Source organism: Annulohypoxylon truncatum, assembly GCF_022578515.1.
Source record: "Annulohypoxylon truncatum strain CBS 140777 unplaced genomic scaffold F4807scaffold_1, whole genome shotgun sequence".
In the NCBI taxonomy this organism is placed as follows: Eukaryota; Fungi; Ascomycota; class Sordariomycetes; order Xylariales; family Hypoxylaceae; genus Annulohypoxylon; species Annulohypoxylon truncatum.
The window spans coordinates 1,550,413-1,570,551 of record NW_025953787.1 but is presented as its reverse complement, the minus strand read 5'-3'; the positions used below and the strand labels follow the sequence as shown (position 1 = coordinate 1,570,551).

The 20,139-nt window shown below is 47.1% G+C and overlaps 6 protein-coding genes across 6 annotated transcripts; 3 read left to right on the top strand and 3 right to left on the bottom strand.

The window, feature by feature from the left end:
- Window positions 1-1,492: 1,492 nt before the first annotated feature.
- On the bottom strand, window positions 1,493-3,153 carry F4807DRAFT_17143 (aldolase). The gene has a single exon (XM_047993467.1). It carries the CDS (start codon window positions 2,585-2,587, stop codon window positions 1,601-1,603), a length of 987 nt encoding a protein of 328 aa, XP_047859529.1. The 5' UTR covers window positions 2,588-3,153; the 3' UTR covers window positions 1,493-1,600.
- Window positions 3,154-5,445: 2,292 nt separating this feature from the next.
- On the top strand, window positions 5,446-7,443 carry F4807DRAFT_17050 (NAD(P)-binding protein). The gene is made up of 4 exons (XM_047993454.1): window positions 5,446-5,636; window positions 5,696-5,858; window positions 5,917-6,624; window positions 6,684-7,443. The coding sequence occupies exons 1-4, from the start codon at window positions 5,568-5,570 to the stop codon at window positions 7,037-7,039; spliced, it is 1,296 nt and encodes a 431-aa protein (XP_047859528.1). The 5' UTR covers window positions 5,446-5,567; the 3' UTR covers window positions 7,040-7,443.
- F4807DRAFT_466343 (uncharacterized protein) lies at window positions 6,900-10,303 on the bottom strand (the record flags this gene model as incomplete). The annotated part of the gene is made up of 6 exons (XM_048002372.1): window positions 6,900-7,402; window positions 7,464-8,120; window positions 8,173-8,505; window positions 8,566-9,136; window positions 9,192-10,231; window positions 10,296-10,303. 6 exons carry the CDS (start codon window positions 10,301-10,303, stop codon window positions 7,168-7,170), a joined length of 2,844 nt encoding a protein of 947 aa, XP_047859527.1. The 3' UTR covers window positions 6,900-7,167.
- A 752-nt stretch (window positions 10,304-11,055) lies between these two features.
- F4807DRAFT_16969 (uncharacterized protein) lies at window positions 11,056-12,477 on the top strand. Its single transcript, XM_047993447.1, has one exon. It carries the CDS (start codon window positions 11,160-11,162, stop codon window positions 12,396-12,398), a length of 1,239 nt encoding a protein of 412 aa, XP_047859526.1. The 5' UTR covers window positions 11,056-11,159; the 3' UTR covers window positions 12,399-12,477.
- F4807DRAFT_455453 (dipeptidyl peptidase III) lies at window positions 12,453-15,059 on the bottom strand (the record flags this gene model as incomplete). The annotated part of the gene is made up of 8 exons (XM_048000732.1): window positions 12,453-12,839; window positions 12,890-12,913; window positions 12,963-13,036; window positions 13,091-13,526; window positions 13,582-13,631; window positions 13,682-14,459; window positions 14,511-14,712; window positions 15,049-15,059. The coding sequence occupies 8 exons, from the start codon at window positions 15,057-15,059 to the stop codon at window positions 12,453-12,455; spliced, it is 1,962 nt and encodes a 653-aa protein (XP_047859525.1).
- A 1,861-nt stretch (window positions 15,060-16,920) lies between these two features.
- Window positions 16,921-19,755, top strand: F4807DRAFT_16937 (mitochondrial carrier). The gene is made up of 4 exons (XM_047993445.1): window positions 16,921-17,059; window positions 17,113-17,370; window positions 17,439-18,632; window positions 18,700-19,755. The coding sequence occupies exons 2-4, from the start codon at window positions 17,182-17,184 to the stop codon at window positions 19,423-19,425; spliced, it is 2,109 nt and encodes a 702-aa protein (XP_047859524.1). The 5' UTR covers window positions 16,921-17,059; window positions 17,113-17,181; the 3' UTR covers window positions 19,426-19,755.
- The last annotated feature ends 384 nt before the right edge of the window (window positions 19,756-20,139 follow it).

The window sequence follows — 20,139 nt, the reverse complement described above, 5'->3', positions numbered from 1 at the left end:
TGTACTACAATATGTGCGCAGGGTCTGACGGGAAGCCGAGGGAAAGGGAAGGGAGGGATAGCATCGGTACGTGCCGTATCCACTGACACGTCGATATACACTAGAAAGAGGCTGAACGGATCGGGAACGTACATCATACTTGCATGCGTGGGGTGTGGGGAAGAGGGGAGGAGCACAAAAGCTCCTGACCTACATACATACCTGCATTTTCTGTTCTACCTTATGTATGTACATAGGTGATGACGGGCTGGAAGGGATGAAGTCCCGTACCTCTTACTCTACGTATTATCGCGATACCTTAGATAAGTAGCTTGCGTATGCGTTTGCGGCATTAAAAGAACTATGCTACTATTGTTGAATATTTTTTTGCCGCCGTCAGCGCCAGGGTGAAAAAGAAAACGGGAAAATGATAGAAAATAAATATAAAAAAATATCCAGGGGTAGGTGATCAGCCCTTATCTTGTCACGATGGGACGGTCCGAGCCGTGTAAGCGGGTGGCAGCAAGCGAGTTGGTAAACAGAGGGCGGGGAGGGGAGGAGGAAGGAGGGCGGCGTACACGTCGAGGGAAAAAGAAACCTCGTGGGGTGGTGTCGCCAGGGATTAATACCTTACGGATCGCCGCGACTATATTGGGCGTACCAGAGGTGCCCAAACTGGACGGGACCCTAGACACATGAGCAAAATGGAGCCCAAGAGAGACAGAAAAGAAAAAGGAGCCCTTTCCTACGGACTGAGGCCATTTTCCCAGTATGCCAGTTAAGTACGTATGTAACCCGAAAATCCTTACTCTTAGTATGTAATCTATATCATACACGGGGGGGGGGGCACATGCCATGCCATACGTCCTAGCGAGGACGCGAGGTGCTTCGCAGATCTACGACCTCCGAAACTCATAGATGTATGGTAGATGGTGTCTGCAGGGTCCTATGGAAACTCGAAAGTGAGACATGTGAGCAAAAGCGCTGATCACTTTCAAATGATCGGGAGAAATTTAAGGGAAACCTTTGGGATGGTTACACGACGAGATATTACATTCACTAGGACCACATTATTGACATGGAGGATATTTCCAGAGTCTTAATGAATTTGCCATGCTAACGAAGACATAGAAGACATCTTCTTATGGCCGTAGTGTTAGCGAACCCGAGTTACGAAGGTACTGGCAACAGGACAAGAATGTGATCGGTTGGTCTTTGCCACCATTTTTCTTCCTTCCTCGTGTGCGATTTGATATAAGTTCTAAATAGCAAATTTTGGAACCAGCGAATCTTTACCATGGCCTGTAGATCATTAAGACCAACGAATGTTCTCAGTGTGTGTTCATTGTCCAAAAAGGAGCAAGGTGAGACGTCAAGTTCCGCGAGGCGTATCATCGTTTGCATGTCCGTATGTGAGACCACCTACGTCAAGTGACCTTTTTTCGTTGAGAAATTTGAAACTGAGTGTTCCAACCCTCCAAGAGCCTCATCCGTCACGCCGGATTCAAACCCCGCACTTTCCAAGAATAAGTGTTTGACGGCCACGCGGCTAATATTGACGGCATATAGCCAGTCCTCGTGGGTCTCACAGACAAGTTCCCGGTAACCCGTTTTCTCCCATTCACAACGAATTCTCCACTTCCATTACTTCCTGTATGCCCTCCGCGATGGACTGGATCTTGGCTTTCTCCAGACGCTTGAGTGGGCGCCGAGGGTAGCCACCATATCCAAAGTAGCTCTGAATTGCTTGTTTGGTACCTGCGATTGCTGCCTTGGTCAAGAACCAATCACCTCGCGAGAGAACCTTTTGCAATGCGATCGCCTCCTCAATTCTCCCTTCCGAGTATAGATTCCATACCTTGACGCAAACCTTAGGCATCACATTTGCGCCACCCGCGATGATGCCGCTTCCCCCAGATACTAGCGTTTGGACTGTGAAGTCGCATATGCCACCAAATGCCATGTAGCCACTGCCTTCGGAGGAGGGAGTTTTCGCATTGGTAGCTAGTGCTACTCGGGTAAGTTTGCCGGTACTGCCGCAGGTAAATTTGGTTCCAATGATGTTGGGGTGTTCGGCAAGCTTAATAATGAGATCCGAGTCCATGTCAATGCCAGCAACAGCGCCGGGATAGTTGTATAAGACGATTGGGAGTGGGCTCTCATCTGCCAAAGCGGTATAGTAACCAACTATAGCCTCTTCGTCCATCTGAGCACGGAAGTAGCTTGGGGGTAGTATCAGGACATAGTCTCCGCCAGCCGCTGCACAGAGCTTGCTGAGTTCGACGGTCCCCTTCACGCTCCCTTCAGTAGCCCCAACGATGATGGGCGTGGTGGTGAAACCTGCGGCATCCAAAGCTTCTCTGGTAGCACGTGTCACTGCTACCTTCTCCTCGCGTGTGCAGTGAGCAGCTTCTCCGTTAGACCCCATAGTGACCAGTCCGGCTAGACCGGCTTTGGCCAGACGCTCGGCATGCTTCTTGATGGTGGGTATGTCGAGCTCTTCAGTCTCTGGGTCGAAAAAGGTCATGGTGGGAGCATAAATGCCACATGGTAGTGACCGTCTCGTGGTCGTGTGACCATTAGCTGTGCTGCTGCTTGAGGCAGTCATGGTTTCTCTGACTGAGTGGCGATAATGTGAAATTGAGAGTAATGAAGATATTACCGTCTAGCCTGCGGACCGATATATACCGAGGTAGAGATGATGGTTGGGAAAAGGAGATAAGCATGAAAAGGGGCGCCGGGAAAGGGGAAAATTGAGGCAAAGAGAAAGAGGGCTTGTAGCTATACTTATAGGATTTGAAGTAAACATATAGTGGATGGGAAACATAGTGTTTTCTTTCCATAACCTAATATCTTTCGTCCTCTGAGTTGCATGCAATGCCTTGTGGGGGGTGGGTCAGCAGCGTAGAGAATAGTTTAGTCTTACTAGTTCCAATTGTTTTTTGCTCGTTGGGACATTGGTCCGAAGGAGGCGACATTGGTTGCGTCTTGGACCCGAAACGCCCCTAATGAAAAGGAGCTAATGGAAACGGATTGGTACGGAATCGCACAGGGCTCTTCCTCTACGAGGTCTAAACTCACAAGGTTAGGCGTAGATGAGCCGAAATACTTAGCGGCCCTAGGAGAGACGGGCCATTTGCACCTCGGACTTATATCAAAGCAATATATCGTATATGGATCATAGGACTCACGCAGACAGCCCGATTCCTGAGTTTGCAGGACATTGTGCAAATATCGTCGGGCTGTTATACGGGGTAGAGATTGCGTTTCGGCCTCGTGGTTGAGAGAAGCTGCAACCAGGAGCTTGAGCGAAAGCAAGGGTCTAGAGACGGTTGAATGTCCCCTTCAAAGAGAATGCGCACCTTATTCGGCAGCTGCTCATGCAAAGAATAAGTTGAGATACCCGTAAATTCGCGTTGAACCAGGATAGTTGCGGTGGCATTTGTAACGGCACCGCGATTGGCCAGACCCGAGCAGAATCTCCGGGTGGGCTCAGAAACTGGGCTGATGGAAATCGGGGGGGATCTGCAATGGAGTCGGCTGAAGTTGAGGGTGTTAGATGAGGGCACTCTGTCGTCACCAGCGCCCGTAAGATATTCTAGAAAGTTAAAGAAGCCGTGCCTTGCGCGTCGAAAAGATTTATGGCGGCTGATGGGTTGTCGAGGCGAGCTGTGAACGTGTTGGTACTTGAAGCGGATGAAGTTGGTAAAGACGTCATTCGCGTCGACCAGGTCGTCTTATGACCCTCCAAATGGAAGCATCGGGAATTAAGAGTCCTTTTTTTGGAGACGACAACGAGTGGAAGATGGTCGAGGTATGCCGTTCACTTGGCAGGATCAAAGTCTGTTGGAGGGTGACCTTTGGCGGGGCTAGGGACATGAGAAGCGATTTGCCCTGGGTCAGAATGAAAGCTTGCCGCATTATGTGGAGTAGACGAAGCTGTTTCCAGATCCAGGGCATGAATGGTTTGAACATAGGTTCCTGGGAGATGTATTTTCGTGCAGGGAGTACAATACGACTATTGGGTAGCCCTGGAAGTCTGTACGATGACCCCCTCGACTCCCCTGTTGAACCCCCTCGGACTAAGGGCCTTACCAACATGTGGTATGAGGTAGGTGGTACCTCTTGCCGGTGGGTGACAGTAATAATAGAAGCACTTATGCCCCGTTGGGTGAACCAGCAGTACGTATATAATAAACTGCTGATTTTCTAAATTTCTGGACGTCTGGGGTAGCGGCCTACATGTAGTCAGTCGATTTCGCTTCATCTGCAGGCCAGGCCAGATACGGCATAGACCTTACGGAAGAATCATATTGCAAATTTTTCCTCCAGTGAAGAAGCAGAAGAAGGCTTTGATGTGGCCAAGACCCTCTCTCCAGGTTTATCCCTTTTCATGGGACTTCGGGCAATATTCCACGTCCACGTTTGCGGGCATTCATAATCCCAGTACGATCAAACCATGGATGCAACTCTGCGTACCTTTCAACTGTACAGGGTTTGCTCGTCTTGAGATATCGTCGGACTCTTAGGAGAATGCTTTAAAAATGCGTGCGCTGTTGCATTTACCCGGGCAACATTGCGGTGATACCTTTACTTTTGACCTTCCTCATTTTGGATATTGTATGATGAAATGGTTAAGGACGAGATTGCAGTACTTAGAAAAAAATCTACATTGTAGAATTAGCCCAATGATAGCCCGATGACCGGCTCGCTTTTGAAGAAAAAGTAGCCCATCAAACGCGGGGCAATCACTCTCGGGGTGTTCATCAGCAAACTTTGGTGGGGGCGGGCCATTGTGCCTTGTAATAGGCGGGGGCGGGGTAGCTTCATGTACCTCCACTTAGTACGCAGTAATAAATCTCGACAACTCCAGGCTAGCAGCTACCTGTAAGCCGAAATTTACTGCACTTAGGCCATCGGAATTGGATCTCCAAATTTCCCTTTTATTTCTTCTTTTCAAACTTACATCATGTATCCCTTTCAAATCGGCTATTACCAACTTGATGAAATAATGGGCTTGAACACACTTGTTCTTTGAGCCTTGAGCTCTGATGTTCTTCATTGACTATACATGGTCAATTTCCCCTCGATCGAGTGCCAAACTCGTGCAAGCAATCCCGTGTGCAGTTCGTCGTCGTCTCCTTAGTCTTATTTGCGCATCTGCATTTCCACAAGAGTCCAAGCTTCCCGAGTGCTGGAACGGAAATTTGATAGCAAGTGGTCGACATCACCTACCACTTCATTTATTCAAATATACCTTTTAATCATCTATGTATAAGCATGTAATGTAGCATGATAGCTTTGTCTACCCTTTGATGTTGAAGTCAGGCGTAGGTAGGGATTTCTCCAATTTCCCCTCAATTTTTCCGTCTATGACAATCGAGTATTCAAGCTAAGGTAGGTCGGGGTAAAAGGTAGCTTAAACTTAACAAAACATTAAGACTACAAGGTTACATGTAGGTTAAAATGCAATATCTCACCCCTTCTACTTTTTGTCTCCTTTTTGTGATGTTCGACGCTCCTGTATCTGCGTGAACTCGCCCCCTTTTCAGGTATATTCTGTATCTGTAAGACAGAACCTCATCATAATGGCAACGGAGGCGACCAAGTCCGTCGTTGTCCCAACGACTTCCCCCTCTCCATTGAATGTTTTGATGGTACGTCTCTCCATGGCACAATTTTGTTCAATTGCCTCCGGGAACTGACACTACCCAAGGTCGGGACTGGAGAGTATACCACCGGGTTTGTTGGAGGCGGTGCTTCAGGGTCGGATAAGAAGGTAGGTGTTGTTGGCCTATCCCTTTTCGACCTTCGGAGAAGAGGAAAGGTGGATAAGTTGAGTATGGTTGGTACAAATGGAACCAAGTTCCCAGCAATCAGTAAGTTTGCACCTTCATCTCTCATAGGTAGATGAAGAATGAGCATTGACTTGAGCAGGGCAACATCTTGATACCAACATCTCCAAAGTCTACAATGGCTTGGACTGCTCTTTCGACTCTTACCCTGCGAATGACGTGAAGGACCCCGACGCATATAAAGTTGCCATTGACGCCTTAAAACCAGGCGCCGCGATAACTATCTTCACTCCGGATACAACCCATTATCCAATAGCTTTGTATGCAATTGAGCGTGGGATACACGTTTTGATTACCAAACCTGCTGTGAAGACTCTTGAACATCATCAAACACTCATTGAAGCCGCCAAAAAACACAATGTCTATGTGTACATTGAGCATCACAAGCGCTATGACCCTGCATACAATGACGCCAAGTTCAGAGCCCAGAAGTTGGGCGATTTCAACTACTTTTATAGTTACATGTCCCAGCCAAAGTCGCAGCTGGAGACCTTCAAGGCGTGGGCTGGTGTCGACTCCGACATCTCGTACTATCTAAACAGTCACCACATCGACATCTGTGACTCAATGGTTTCGCAGTTAGGCTTCGTTCCCGTCAAGGTATCAGCTTCGGCAGCAAAAGGCATCGCCACCACCCTCGGATGCAATGAAGCAACAGAGGATACTATCACAGTGATGGTCACTTGGCAGAAACAAGGTGACCCCAGCAAAATCGCCACAGGTGTATACACAGCATCGTGGACGGCCCCGCAAAAGGCTGGTGTGCATTCTAACCAGTACTTTCACTATAGTATGTAACATTGAAATTACCTACCCCTCTTGTCATAGGAAATTGCTAACTTGTTGAAGTGGCCTCCGGGGGAGAAGTCCGTATCAACCAGGCTAAGCGTGGATATGACGTCGCGGAGGATGCCGCAGGCCAACTCGTATGGTACAACCCATTCTACATGAAATACGCACCGGACGAAGAGGGCAACTTCAATGGCCAAACCGGCTACGGCTATGTCTCCTTCGAAAAATTCGTAGACGGGTGCCGAGCAGTCAACTCAGGGGCGCTTAAGCCCACCGATCTTGACGCGAGAGGGCTTCCTACGCTGAATAACACGATAGCGACAACGGCTATCCTCGAAGCGGGGCGACGAAGCATAGACGAAAACAGGGAGATCAAAATTGAAATCACGGATGGGTTTTGGAAGCTGGTGTAGATTATCACCGCTAACGGTCTAGCCATGTAGGACTATTGAAAAGAAGGGATGATGAGCTTTCTAGGATAGGTTAAGCAAAGTCACTCTTTAGTGGTGATCGCGACTACATAAATGGTAGGGAAATAGTTCTACCATAACATCCAGAGTGTCAACTTTGAGAAATACGGTTCTTCAAAAGGTGCTTCCTTATCCTCTGGCCTTAGGCGCCCCCTAATCTCTAGAGCGCGTTTCTTACAAGTTTCGCTATCTTCTACCAATCCCTTCTCGGCGTAGAAGATCGACAGCTTGTACAGGGCACGAGCAAGTTGACCCTCACCCTCATTCAAAGACTCCGAAATGTTGATCAATTGCTTCAGAAGCTCGCTTTAATAATATTAGCTTTGAGCTATGCTCAGTGGAGAACAAGAAGAAATTCTGTACTCACATGGCCGAGGCTGAATGGCCTTGCAGGTACAAGATGCTTGCCACATCATACAATGAGTCGCTGGTCTTCAAGCGATTACCTAATAACTTTTGCCGGAATGCGAGGGCTTTTGATGCTAACCGTAGCGCATCATCCACACGACCTTGCTTAAGTCGAATGCGGGACAAAAGTACCATATCACCAGAAAAGCGTGGGTTACCTGTGCTCAGGAACGTCTCGTCCGTGAAATCTTTCAGCGAAGGGCATCTCCCAAGCATCTCCTCCGCTTCGTCTGGTTTTCCCATGCGTAACAGCAAGCTCGACATATTGCTGTATGAATTGCCGATTCTGTCGCTGTTGGTTCGAAGTCGGATATCTATCGCTTGTTGGTGTGTAGAGTACGCTTCTTCTAAGTTGCCCATCTCAGTGTATGCTAATGCTATGTTGTTAAGACTGAAGGCAATGAACGAGTCATCCGGCCCAAGTCGTCTCTTCCGAATTTCTAGGGCCTCTTGAAATGGTTTCAGCGCAAGCAATGGCTGGCACATGTCTAGGTCAATCAACCCAGCTAGATCAATAGCACTTGCATACGCCAAAGTCGACTTGTCCTCGAATGTCTGAACTGCAGCATTGACTAGACTTCGTGCAATATCATAGGTCTCGCGCTCGTAAAGATACCTGATGTTTGGTAAGTCCAGATTCATGTGGCGGACGATAAAGGGGCACTGACCAGCTACAGCGAAGGAGCAGTTCTGCATATTGCTGTGCGTTACTTGGCTGAATATTATGCTTTTTTGACAATTTAGCGAGGTGGTCGATATGTGGCAGACATTTTTCACATTTTTGCCAGGCATTGATTTGATGACCGATGTCTTTGCTCCAGGTATCAGGGAATCCCCATGATAGAAGTTGGGTAACTACATCGAAATATCTCGGCCGATCCGGTGAAGACAGCCTGCGAATTGCAGCAGATTGTATTAGTCTATGAACCGTGATAACTGGTTTCTCCATTGTCTTGTTAATCAAGGCAGCCTGAAGGAGAGGTTGTTCCGCATCGCCAAGACTGTATAAGTTAGCAGTTGAGCAAGCCTGAGGAGAAACATATGAAATCATCTGAACCCACTCCATCTCATCCGCAACAAAGTCAAAGTCGGGATCAATCCCGGATCCTGTTTGCGACCCTTCCAAGAATATAGCTTCATCGACTCCATCTGGATCAAAGAAGACTAACATATTCAGCAACTTGGTAGCATCTCCTGGGAGTTTCTCAAACGAGACATCCCACACAGTACTCAAAGTGTGTTCATAGTCATCTTTGATTGTCTTCCTGGAGTCAATTTTTGACGCGTTACGCTCATAGAGGGGAAGAAAGTCCTTCAATGGCAATCTTCTCTGTGCTATGAAGCCTCCAATCTGGCTCAATGCAAGAGGCAATCCTCCTAGAGCTTGGGTAATTGCAGTTGCATGCTCCGTATTTGACGCAACGGTCGGATCAAGTCCAATCTGCTTGAGCAACATCAAGGATCCTTCTATTTCGTTAAAGGGCTCTATCTGTATACATTGAGCAGCAGGATTATTTGCGACATCGAAGTCCCTAGTCGTCAGGATAATCGAACCATGGGAACTTGTGGGCCATGCTACCTTGATGGCTTGCAGATCATCGGCGTTGTCGAAGATAATTAGCCAAGGGGTTGCTAAAGACTCCGTCAGTCTGATTCATGTTACGAACAAGAAGCTATCGCAACATACATGTGATATTTAACCAATTCTTGACTTTCCATATTGCAGCTGCCGAGTCTTGGATTTCGTCTTTGTCTTGGCAAAGTTGCAAACCTTGGGCTACTTCTCGGAAACTCTGGCCGATCGTAATGATATTATCGGCAGCAATCCAGAGGATTACGCCGTATTTATCTGCATTATGGTGTGCATACTGCAGCGCCAGTTGTGTCTTGCCAACTCCGCCCATCCCAAATAATGCTATTGATCTAGTTGAAGATGATGATTGTGCTGGATCAAGGATGTTCTGGATCGCTGACAAAGTCGCCGAACGGCCAGAGAATCTTCCATTCTGCAGGAACGGAATATGATGGTATTTTATCTGATGATTGTCGTCGCTTCTCTTAGTACTAAGACTGTCCATAAGCTCAATTACTTCTTTGTACTTATTTTCATCCAGCCTCATGCGAGCAAGATCAGCCTCACTCTCAACAATGGACGAGATTCTCTTGATACGCATATTGGTCCTCGAGAAATCGGTATGGAACTTCTCCCAAGCGTTTCGCCGTAATAAAACATGCGGGTGATCTTGAAAGAAGTGTATCGTCCTGGCATAGAAGCAAATCACTTCTGTGTATACATCAATCAAGGCAGTCTCGAGCTGGCGACTCATCGGCAAAGTATCTTCGTAAACTCGAAACCTTGGCAGAGTCAAGCTCAGTTCTTCAAGCATATCCAACACATCTTGAAGAGTATCCCCTGCTGAAGCAGCTAATGTCAGTATGAGACGAATGCTCCCCCATACCACTGCTGTCAATGTTGCGTCTGCCCCGAATGCTAGAGCTATAATTGCGGAAAAGTCGTCCACGAATTTGAACTTCGGCGCAAGTCTATTCAGAGATGCTAATGTCTGCCTATCTCGTGACGGTGTGGCCTGTATGGTGTTCACATGGCTCAAGAGGTCGTCAAGAGAGTGAACTTCATTTATCGCTTGGTAGTCTTCACTACCCCCTAGCTCTTCCCGATATCTCTCTAGGGCTTGATGCCATAGTGGACTTTTATTTTCGATGGACCTTTTAAATTTAACATTGGTTTACTTTGATTCATACGTAGATACTATGAGGTGGGTATACTTACTTCTCCATCTTAGGTAGTTTTGGTTACCTTAGTACCGCTAATTAACCCGCTCTTATATTATGTCCTCGCGAAGATGCCTTCTATCTAGTAGGTGAGCGTTTCTTGAATTGACAATGAACACTGAAGTCCCCTCGATCATGGTGCGGGGTGTCGGGCTAGGGTGTAAGGTGTAAGGGTTGTATTGTATGCAGCCTCCGAACGCCACCGATACCAACGTTCGGAGTGATACGCTCTGTGACTGGTGCTTCGGCGCTTACGCATCGGTGAATACTGCTTTTGCGCGCGTCATCAACTTGGGGGTAATCGCCATTATCCATAAGCTATCTTTAAGCCAAGCCAAGTCTAGAAGAACTACTTAAGAGAGTATTCTAAGATGTGTATTGCATATAAGTTTCTCAGTATTAGCGATGTATATCATCGGTGCTTGATTACCCACAGCCTACCAATATATGTATGTGATTGAACGTGAATCGCCAGAGAGAGAGATTGAGGCGAGGCTTAAGAAGCCTCAAACAAAGTTGGCTGACTCAAACAAGACAATATTCTATTTATGTCGTATGAACCAATTGATGACCTGACATGGATCGTATCAGGTCTAACCAACTGGCCCCCAAAAGCCTCTACTGACCTTCTCTGACTACTTACTCTCCATTTCATGGTCGATGTCTCCGGAGCTGATATATCATAATTTCTGTGTTAATTAACCCATTCTCTCACTCTTTAAACTTATATTTAACACATGTATTCTTTTCGTAGACTAGTCCGGTTCGTGCGGTGCGGTTTGCTGCTCTTTTCAACAATTAATTATAATAACTTCCCTTTTAATTCTACTACCTGGTACCTAACGTCAAACTTGCTCGCAGTATGGGGGCACGTCAGCCAACGAAGAGAGAATCACGCGAATTACTGCTCGGTAACTTACCATGGTACAATTATTGGCTTCGATCACAAGCCAGCCAGCAGCCCAAAGAACTATATACTTGTATCGAAGACTCCGATGGTGAATTCAACGATAATTTATTCGGCAAAATAAAGTCCCTCTATCTTAAAATCTCGGATGCTGTTGTCAACGAGCCGACTTTGAGTATCAATGACATAGTTCAGAGACTCATAGAAGATGGCGGTATCATCGTGTCGGAGGAAACGCAGGGACTCAAATCAGCAATAGACTTAGTTTTCTCAATTATTGGTTGGCAAACTATGCTTTACCGGCCGGATGTGTTCTCATGTCCTCCATCAGAATTCGGCATCGCTGACGAGATGGACGGCCACAGGGGAGAAAGTCACATCTGTTTCAGGCAATCCCGAACAGGAAGTAACAAAAGGCTTCCTGATTTTCTTCTGGGGTTCGGGTTGATGCTTCCACCGCGGAATTACCATACTCTCGACGACCCTGAAGAGATTAAAAATTTCAACCGGCTCAAGTCTATTGATCACTCAACTCTAAATATGTATTTATTGACAACAATTGGTGGTGTCACCGTGAGCTGGACTGACTGCCTAGCCTGCCATCTCGAGTTAGACAGCAGTTCCCGCCTTCTGTACTTGTTTCGTTACCCATCCTTCTGCACGGCAAACATGAAAAACCAATCATCAGAGGGTAACAGCCACTCAGTGATCTATTCATGTGCTTCGGATATCCCTAGTAACAGCTACTGGGCTACACCGCAAGATGTTACGGAGTTGCTTGAAGAGATTGTTCTCTCTTACAGACTCCTGTTTGGACAGCACCACAGGTCACGGAAACTTCTTCGAAAGCTTCGTCCGTTTGATCATGTACCACCGAATGGTCGCGACAATTTTCTGTCCGATGTCTGCGAGGGGAAACCACTGGACGCCTCATTAGGGATCGTAGAACGCGATAGTTATGAACTCGCGCGGGATTTTCCTCACTTGAGGGCACGGCTTGTTCGGCTTAACACTTATCTAGATGATCGGAAGCCACGGTCATGGAGGGAATTATGGCTCGATAATCGTGATTCGGCGTCATGGTTGACGTTTTGGGCAGTCATTGTCATTGGTGGTATAGGACTTATACTCAGTTTCATTCAAGTAGCCCTTCAGATCGCGCAGGTAGCGATGTCCGTACAGCAGCCGAACTAATAATGTTTCCATAACTACCTAGATTTCAAAAATTTGAGACCCTTCTCTAATTCATTACACGCTACGTTCGCACCAGCTCTGGATAACGCCTGCTATAGTGGCATCGTATTCCTTCAAGGTGACTGTTTCTCCATCAATGAATGTGTTGGCCTGCACATTCAATAAGGGAGGCGGTTTGTTTTCAACAACGGTCTGTCGCCACTCCAGACATTCCTCATCCACATGTGAAAGGTCTTCGTAGTACTCCCTACAAGTTTGGACGTCGGCAGTGCAGCGATACATGTGAAGGCGTAATAACATGTCACCAAGAGCCTTCTTTCCATGACTCTTGATTCTTGATCGATCAACCTGAACTCTGAGCTTCTTAGCCCCTATATCGTGGTGGATTTCAATACACCCATGACCGTGTCTGAGCAGACATCTAAGGATAGAAAAATGAGCCTATGATCTGTTAGCATTTATTTCATGCGATGCCTCGGCAATTATGATACCCTGCTGTGAGCTTGCCCCCATTTCTGCAAAATAATGTTAGCAAGGACCTTCGTTATGGTGATGGTAGCTCACCGATCCTTCGACATTGTAATTCGAAAGAGCTCGAAGGCCATCAACTCCAAGTTGCTGATATAGATTGTAAGTCACTTCTATATGTTAGTATTGAACTTGAATATGCGTAGGTGGATAAGCATATTTACAATCATCGGCTCGAATTTCCGATTGATCTGTGAACCCGAAGAGAGCTAGTAGCTCCGGATCATCCATAAGATAAGCCCCTACCAGTTCGGCTCTACACTCGTCCAGCGTCGTAGCTAGATCTCCGAACTCACCAGTCCATGTCTGACCTGGCTTGTACCATGTTTTGATGGGCTTCCCGTCAAGAGGGCTTATTGGCGGATTCGCAGGATCGAAGTTGAATTTATTAGCAGGTTCCTCAATCATCATCCTACCCGTACCATGACCCAATAGTTCATGGAGCACAACCCACCAATAATACGCAGGATACTTATGTTTCTGGAATAGCTCCATTTCAGAATCTTCAATGAAGGGCCACTGCATCGCGGTACTTTCAGCCGTCATACGGTTCGCAACGATGACGTTCTTGAACCCCACATCTTGACGGATATCGTTGTACTAAGAGTATTCTCTGATGAACATGAGACCAATGAATAATCTAGGGAATACTCACATTTGGAAGGTTGATTCCTGGAAATATGATACTGGAACAGTAGGCCAGTGCTTCTATCGTAAGTGTCCGGCCTTATCACAATAATAAATATGACACGTACTATGAATGCTAGAGAAGTCGGGTGGGTCGAACAGGGATTTCTCGAAAGCCCCTTTACCATTGTTTTCGGGGGTAGCCCAAGGCAGTCGCTGGATGAATTTGTCGGAGTTCTCAACTAATTTTGACAACAGTTTCGTTTCTTCCGCATTAGCGATGGCAACCAAGCCTTCAAATTCGGCACGGATTCCAGCCGGATCTCTATATGGCTCGACAAACCCGAAGATATTCTCAATCTTCGGTGCTTTATCGGTGATCCATGTCCGCTGAGAGTCGCGATACGCATCGAGACTTCCGGTTCGAAAACTCTCGATGTATTGAGCTATGAACTTTCGCTGGGCGTCGTTTGCCGCATACGTAGCAGCTCTAGACAAGTTTTGGCAGATCTTTTCCAGATCATCAGCATGGTCACCCCGTACTAAGCTGACCCTAGCTGTCGAATCTGGGATATCTAGAGGCAGTGGAACCTCTGATATCATAGTTGAGGCCTGAAGGACCTCGAATGTGTCTTCTCCGGTTTTTCGAACTCTGGTGTTCTCGGGTAGAATAGAATGCGCCCCCATATGTCTAGAGACGAGGGCGATTTCTTCCTTTTCGATGAATTCCCCAGGGTAATAAGAACTTTGAGCTACTGGACTAGGATAGCCGAGAGTGAAAGGTGGAACCGTCATAATGGAGTCTCGGAACTCCAGATAGAGGTCCCAGAGCTTGAGTGACCGGGCAGCAAGTTTCTCTATCGAACTAGAACTGATCTGTGGAACGAACTTCTGATCCCCAGACCCCTTCAGGGGGTTAGCCCCTATTCAGGAGTTTTAGAAGTTACCGGTACGCACGTAGTAATTCCCGATATTAGACAGGAAAGTGGCTGCATATTTGAGGAACTCTTCGACGTCTTCTTCGACGATCCCATCACCCCCAGAAATTTGATTCCAGTTGCCATCACAGGATCTATACAGCTCTAATATGAAATCAAAAATCGGTATGGACTCCGGTGAGACCTGGCGAAGGATTATCCTTGTACCAGACCAAGCGGCTCTAATAATACTTGTTAACGAAAAGTTAGACTGTAGTCAACGACTTCAACTAGCCTTGATAGAAAGTGGCCATATAGCTTTTCCTGCTCGGAGAGGCGGTCGAATAGCGGGGCAATGCCTAGCCTGTAGATTTGCACTGGCGCGGCCATGCCCATTTGTATGTCTGTTATGGTATACTTTGAGGAAATTTCCGAGTGGAAGGCGGGGTTGAATGGGCGAAGGAACTAGGTATCTGTCGTGTCACTCTTCGATAACAGCCCTACGTATGCAGCAGCTTGATAAGCTGACCTCTGTGGCTGACCTCCTTTCTACACGATGATGGTAGATAGGTACCTACAATATCGACATAGTAAATGCCACTAGCTTTGCCTACCTGTTGGTCGGCTATGTTGAATCTGCCCAGTTTAAATACGCAATCCTAAATTCTGAATCTAAATCTAAACCATATATAGGGACAATCAACTGAATACCAGCTGCTTAAGAACATGGCCTTAATTGTTCCTTCAAATGCGTAGATTTCTGCTTGTAGTAAGACTTATGACATTGTTATACCCTTTTTCCTACGTCTATAACATATAAATAATATGTAAATTCATTTGCCTCTGCTCGGAGACGTTAACAATAGGGGCTGTTCGAAAAACTTGGAAAATTATCACATATCACAATGAAAGGACATCAAATCACATGTCTATTGGTGCCTAAGTTGCTAATACAATGGTACAATATGTGTGTAATAAAGTGGTAGGTTCCGCGGCAATCTAGTCGAATCACACCACCCCGGCCTCAATCCCCTCTCTACATATCGAACCTACCTGGTATATAAGCCCCTCGTTGCCCATAGGTTCATTCATTGTCCTTGGAGAACTTGATCAATGACAGTATACTCGGTCGCAATACGCGGCCCGATTATTAGAGTGCTCTCGGTATGCGCCGTTATGGATAATACACTATGTGTATCCTGCGCCGAGATTTACTCCTAGTCTGCCTCCAACCAGTCGTTGATCGTATGCACATCATGTGCAATCTGCATGTTCGTAAGAGCCGGGACTAGGTTGTTGTATTTTGCCGAGGAGATTCGGAGTCACCCGCCAAGAATCGGGTTACTCGAGATCTTGAAGCTTGATATATGAGCTGGTCGCGTAATAATAAAAAACAGCCGTTTTCCCTCAACAATAAATCTTTGGAGTTTTCGCTAAGAAAATGTGAGTTCTTGAAGCCCGTGCTTTGGCTAGTTTGAGACCAAACCGGCCTGGCGGCTTTTTCTTGCTTCTTAATACGTGTCGGACATCCGGTCGCGTATCTAACCTTGTCTCCCATCCAACTTGGACACTTGTGACGATGTATATGATCATCGTCTCGTGGCTTGTAAGGAGCGCGTGGGACTTCTCCCCAAGGTTTACTCAATGACCAACAATGATCTTTTTGTGTTGGTATTTCTGCTTCATGTTCATCAGATGATTGAGTTCCAATGACCACGATGGCAGCGGCCATGATTGATTATGATTTCATTCTCTCTCTGTAAGTGCTGACACTTGATAGATTCCGATGATTCCGATGATGCTGGACTTTGAATCTTAGTTTGATCTAAGTTTGTATTTCAGACTTAGATCCCAAGATTAGACATGGCGAAGTTACCAGTAGGCAAAAGCTTCCACTCAGTTGGAATGAAGATTCTGGGGAACTAAGGACGATCGACAGGGGACAAGAAACTGGGGATTAAGCTGGGGAACTTCTTAGGCGGGGAAGCCGTACGGGAAGCTTAGGAAGCTACGATTCAGTCCAGTGGGCCTAGCGTGGCGCTACGGCGTAAGGGGCTAGCAGAGATGCGGCGATAAGAGATAGGCGAGGCGTGCTGGGGCTGATAACGACCGGAAGAATGATATAGCGAAAGATTCTACCAACAGCAGTAACCCGAACCGGTCAGGAACACCCGCCCACCCGACAGTTAGGTCCATTGACTTTAGGGATTTTAGGATTGGAAGGAGACCGATGCGAGTCATGGGATACTACGACCTTGGTTCAACCCAGCAAATTCAGGCGCCGTTTACAAAAATTAAATCACTCTGCGAGTTTTTTTTATTCTCTCTTTCTTCGGACAGCATCACAAGCCCGGCACACAATTTTGCGGAAAACCGCTCGACCCTTTTCCCCCATACTCCCTGATCGGAATTCATTTTCCTCGTTGATGTTCATATCACCTTCCGCCGCATACTCTAGCCTTCCAAGTTCCGTCTAGTAACCCTGTCGACGGGATCCCGAGGTTCCCCGAGTTCACGCGCTATTCACTCCTGCATCGGCGTTCCTTAACCGAACGATCGTGAATATTACTCAAAAAGTTGGTCAATTCGGTGCGCTAATCGATAAGCCGACTTTCTCACGACTCACAAAACTAATCCCTAAGCTTCCCTTTGTCCGCGCTTCACAATAACCGAGACGCCCACCTTTAACGTCGCAAATCGACCACGCCAAAATGTCGACCTCTACGACTGTGAAGGAAGCGGTTAAGGAGAGCCTCCTGGGCTCCGAGGAGCCTGCTAAGTTGTCTTCTTCGCATCGCGCTTCATTTTTAAACAATGCAATCAAGGATGAGCAAACCGGGGAGTTATACATGGGACCTGAGGAATTCATCTCAGCCATTGCGCCACCTGAACAAGACTACGTGAGCTACCAATGTTCCTGCAAGCTAATGAGTAACTTCTTGTCGCTAACTTTTACCCTTCCTTGTAGCACAAGATCGGTCGTGACCAGTATGGTCTCCTCTTTCGTGTAGCTGACCGTCGAGGGACTGGTAAGATAACAATTGGCGATTGGGCGGCCTTCGAGAACCTCCTGACGAAACCCGATGCCGAATACGAGATCGCATTCCGTCTTTTTGATATCGGCCGTACCGGGATTGTCAAGTATGACGACTTCAAACGACTCTACGAGCAAAACAAGGGACCCGACAGTATTCCATTTGACTGGGATTGTGAGTGGGCAAAGCTGTACATTGGGGACAAGTACAAGAGACATGTCCTCTCTTACCCAGAATTCTCCCAGATGCTCCGTGGTCTCCAGGGCGAGAGAATCAGGCAAGCGTTCCAACGTTTCGATAGGGATAAGGATGGTTATATCGAACCAGAGGACTTTGCGAGAATTATTCTAGAGACGGCGAAGCACAAGTTATCTGACCACTTGTTGGATAATTTGACAACATTGTGCAATGTCTCCGCCAGCAGCAGGATATCGTATGCCAATGTCCGAGCTTTCCAGAACATGATAATGGAGATGGATTTGGTGGAGCTCATCATTCGCAAGGCTTGTCAGAAGAGCGCCGATGGGAAGATTACGAGAACGGAGTTCTTGAACGAGGCTGCCAAAGTTACTCGATTCTCTTTGTTCACCCCTATGGAAGCAGACATCCTCTTCCACTTCGCCAGCTTAGACGAACCATCAGGCCGATTAGGTCTCTCAGACTTCGCCAAAGTCCTGGATCCTTCATGGAGATACCGCGGTGTTGCCGAAGAAGCCGCAGCCCGCCGAGCCCAAGGAAAGACCAAGTCTGTAACACAGGGTATTCTGAATCGGGTTGTTGAGTCGGCGTACAACTTTGTCCTAGGAAGTATGGCAGGTGCTTTTGGCGCCTTCATGGTGTATCCTATCGACCTGGTCAAGACACGAATGCAGAACCAGCGAGGTGCCGATCCGGGACAACGCCTTTACAAAAACTCAGTTGATTGTTTTAGAAAAGTCGTTACGAATGAAGGTTTCCGTGGTTTATATTCGGGAGTCTTGCCCCAGCTGGTTGGTGTCGCACCAGAAAAGGCCATCAAGCTTACGGTGAATGATCTTGTTCGAGGTTGGTTCACAGACCCTAAAACAGGTCATATTTCGTGGGAATATGAAGTGTTGGCCGGTGGTAGTGCTGGTGGTTGCCAAGTTGTAAGTCTTAACTCGGACTGCTTTTGTTGGTGATGTGGAGTTAGGGTTGCTAATTTTATGTTTCCAGGTCTTCACCAATCCTCTTGAGATTGTTAAGATTCGACTACAAGTTCAGGGAGAAGTTGCGAAAGCTACTGAAGGCGCCCAGAAGCGCTCTGCGATGTGGATCGTTAAGAACTTGGGTCTCGCAGGCCTTTACAAGGGTGCCTCTGCATGCTTACTCCGCGACGTTCCTTTCTCGGCCATCTACTTCCCCACGTACAGCCATCTCAAGAAAGATTTCTTTGGAGAGTCCCCAACCAAGAAGCTTGGCGTCGTCCAGCTTCTCACAGCCGGTGCCATAGCTGGTATGCCCGCTGCATACCTTACCACTCCGTGCGATGTGATCAAGACCCGTCTGCAGGTCGAAGCACGTAAGGGTGACACAAACTACACCGGTCTCCGACACGCCGCAACCACGATTATGAAGGAAGAAGGTTTCCGAGCTTTCTTCAAAGGCGGACCGGCCCGTATCCTTCGATCATCCCCGCAATTTGGCTTTACGCTTGCGGCGTACGAAGTTCTTCAGAGCGTCCTGCCATTCCCCGGCAAGGCAAAGCAGGAACAGATTCACACCGGTGTCGCGGACGTTGTTGATACGATCAAGGAGAAGGACGTCGCATCGCCTCACGCTCGTAGCCGAAATGCTTTGAAGATGATCCTCGATCTCGATGAGAATTTCGGTCGCGTCAAGCTTCCAGAACACCAGACCTGGAAGGCAGTGCCGAAGCTCCTCGGTGGCGGAAAATCATGATGTTCCAATAGAGAGGACCTTACATAGTCCTCATTCCCTTCAGTCCCAATTTTCTTTCGAGACATTTGCATAAAATTGGCGTTTGCGACCCTTGGCTCAGGGATCTTTTTACTTGCGTTTTGCGTTTTTTCTAAGGGCGATCAGAGAAAAAGTTGATGGTCGTAGCCAGCTATGGCGTCTTGTGTAACTAGCTAAGATCGGAAGATCACGATTGAATGATCTCTAGGGAGTCATATTGAAGAGCTTAAAGAGGGAAGATAGAACCCTCGGGTTTTGAACCCCGTTCATACCCCCATAGACCGCGAATAGACGAGTCTCGCTTTGCAGCATTCTATCCAACATATTGATCAAGCCATCGCCCAGTTATTTGTAAGCTCCAGGATAAGCATATACGTAGCAGAGCGTGATTGACTGACCTCATCCCGAATCACATAATCCAGGCATCCGCCTCTTTTCCTGTCGGCGACTTGAGTTCAAGGACTTCAAACACACGATACTTATCCGCTTCCTCGTGGCAAATCGTTTTGCAAGTTTGTATGTAGGTAAGTTTTAATACATATCACCCTTACAGTTGCTGCTTGATTTCGGATTATATGCAAAAGCAAAAAGGGGCGGGATGTAAAATGGATGAGATTAATCATCGCTCAACAACTAATGAATTACAGTTTGCTTGCTTGAAATTGAAGTCGTTGCTTGTTTTGAGTTGGCAAGGGA

Bases quoted from the DNA above. Each gene is read 5' to 3' on its own strand.
- F4807DRAFT_16969 (XM_047993447.1), top strand. From the start codon at position 11,160: ATGGGGGCACGTCAGCCAACGAAGAGAGAATCACGCGAATTACTGCTC.
- F4807DRAFT_17143 (XM_047993467.1), bottom strand. From the start codon at position 2,587: ATGACTGCCTCAAGCAGCAGCACAGCTAATGGTCACACGACCACGAGA.
- F4807DRAFT_16937 (XM_047993445.1), top strand. From the start codon at position 17,182: ATGTCGACCTCTACGACTGTGAAGGAAGCGGTTAAGGAGAGCCTCCTG. The intron at 17,371-17,438 runs GTGAGCTACCAA...CCTTCCTTGTAG, and splicing joins CGCCACCTGAACAAGACTAC to CACAAGATCGGTCGTGACCA. The intron at 18,633-18,699 runs GTAAGTCTTAAC...TTATGTTTCCAG, and splicing joins GTGCTGGTGGTTGCCAAGTT to GTCTTCACCAATCCTCTTGA.
- F4807DRAFT_17050 (XM_047993454.1), top strand. From the start codon at position 5,568: ATGGCAACGGAGGCGACCAAGTCCGTCGTTGTCCCAACGACTTCCCCC. The intron at 5,637-5,695 runs GTACGTCTCTCC...ACACTACCCAAG, and splicing joins CTCCATTGAATGTTTTGATG to GTCGGGACTGGAGAGTATAC. The intron at 5,859-5,916 runs GTAAGTTTGCAC...TGACTTGAGCAG, and splicing joins AACCAAGTTCCCAGCAATCA to GGCAACATCTTGATACCAAC.